The sequence below is a fragment of the Lagopus leucura genome, unplaced genomic scaffold (genome assembly GCF_019238085.1).
Source record: "Lagopus leucura isolate 7727_CA_CO unplaced genomic scaffold, USGS_WTPT01 34057-0_obj-0_obj, whole genome shotgun sequence".
NCBI classification, from domain to species: domain Eukaryota; kingdom Metazoa; phylum Chordata; class Aves; order Galliformes; family Phasianidae; genus Lagopus; species Lagopus leucura.
In genome coordinates this window covers 1-1,359 of record NW_024963357.1, presented here as the reverse complement: position 1 = coordinate 1,359, position 1,359 = coordinate 1, and the positions used below count along the sequence as shown (strand labels likewise).

General features: G+C 59.5%; 1 protein-coding gene across 1 annotated transcript; it reads right to left on the bottom strand.

Moving 5' to 3' along the window:
- Positions 1-880: 880 nt before the first annotated feature.
- LOC122191092 (phosphoenolpyruvate carboxykinase [GTP], mitochondrial-like) lies at positions 881-1,354 on the bottom strand (the record flags this gene model as incomplete). Its single annotated transcript, XM_042891290.1, has 1 exon — positions 881-1,354. A coding segment is annotated over one exon (453 nt), but the record flags the coding sequence as incomplete, so codon positions are not given.
- Positions 1,355-1,359: the final 5 nt, after the last annotated feature.

The window sequence follows — 1,359 nt, the reverse complement described above, 5'->3', positions numbered from 1 at the left end:
GGGAGGCTGTGGCTGGCCAATAGGAGAGCAGCATCGCTGTGACCAATGAGTGGGCATCGCGGCACTGAGGGGGACCAATCAGCGGGCAGGATGGGCACGAGTGGCTAACTTGGGAGTTGTCAGCCAATAGGGACAAAGCAGGGCGGCCATCTTGGATGGGTGAGCCAATGGGGACGAGGGAAAGCAGGCATCTCGGATGTTCCGCCAATGAGGCAGCGGAATGCTCAGCCAATGAGGTGGCAGGGGCTCCTTCCCAGGTAGGGCGGCCATCTTGGAACGGCCAACCCATGATGATGGTGGCCATCTTGGATCCACCAACCCACTCTATGGTTGGTCATCTCTTGTCCAGCCAATGCATGATTGTGGCAGCCATCTTGTCTGGCCAACCCATACTGTTGGCAGCCATCTTGTCCGGCCAACCCATTCTGTTGGCAGCCATCTTGTCTGGCATATCCATGATTGTGGCAGCCATCTTGTCCGGCCAACCCATTCTGTTGGCAGCCATCTTGTCTGTCCAACCAATTCTGTTCGCAGCCATCTTGTCTGGCCAAGCCATGCTGTTGGTGGCCATCTTGTCTGGCCAAACCATGCTGTTGGTGGCCATCTTGTCTGTCCAACCCATTCTGTTGGCAGCCATCTTGTCTGTCCAACCCATGCTGTTGGCAGCCATTTTGTCTGGCCAAGCCATGCTGTTGGCAGCCATCTTGTCTAGCATATCCATGATTGTGGCAGCACTCTTGTCTGGCCAAGCCATGCTGTTGGCGGCCATCTTGTCCGGCCCACCCACGCTGCCGTCGGCCATCTTGGACGAGCCAACCCCCAGCGCAGGCACCCCCCTCCTCCGCCCCCATCGCCATCCTCCCCCCACCCCCTCCTTCCCTCCAGCCCCCCTCCCCGCCCCTCACATCTTCCTCACCCTCTCCTCCAACGCCTCCAGCTCCGCCATGACGTCCCTGGGCAGATCGGCGCCGAAGTTTTCCCCATAATAATCCCTCAGCTGCCTGCATTCCTCCTCCCAGAATCCCTTCTCCATTGGGAAGAGCTGAGCGTAATCCACCCCCTGCAGCCCCTCCAGATCCAAAGCTCCCTCTTTGGGCACCAACCCGATGGGGGTGGGCCTGGCCGTATCCTTCCCTTGGATCCTCCCAAAGATCCAAGCCAAAACCCGGGCGTTGTGACCGAAGCCGGGCCAAACGAAGCGACCTTCGTTATCTCTCAGGAACCAATTAACGTGGAAGAAACGAGGCAGGCGGGCGTTGCTCCTTTCGCCCGTGGAAAGCCAGTGCTCCAGGTAACGGCCCGCGTTGTAGCCGAAAAAGGGGCGCATGGCGAAGGGGTCGTGCATCAGGCGGCCTCCTG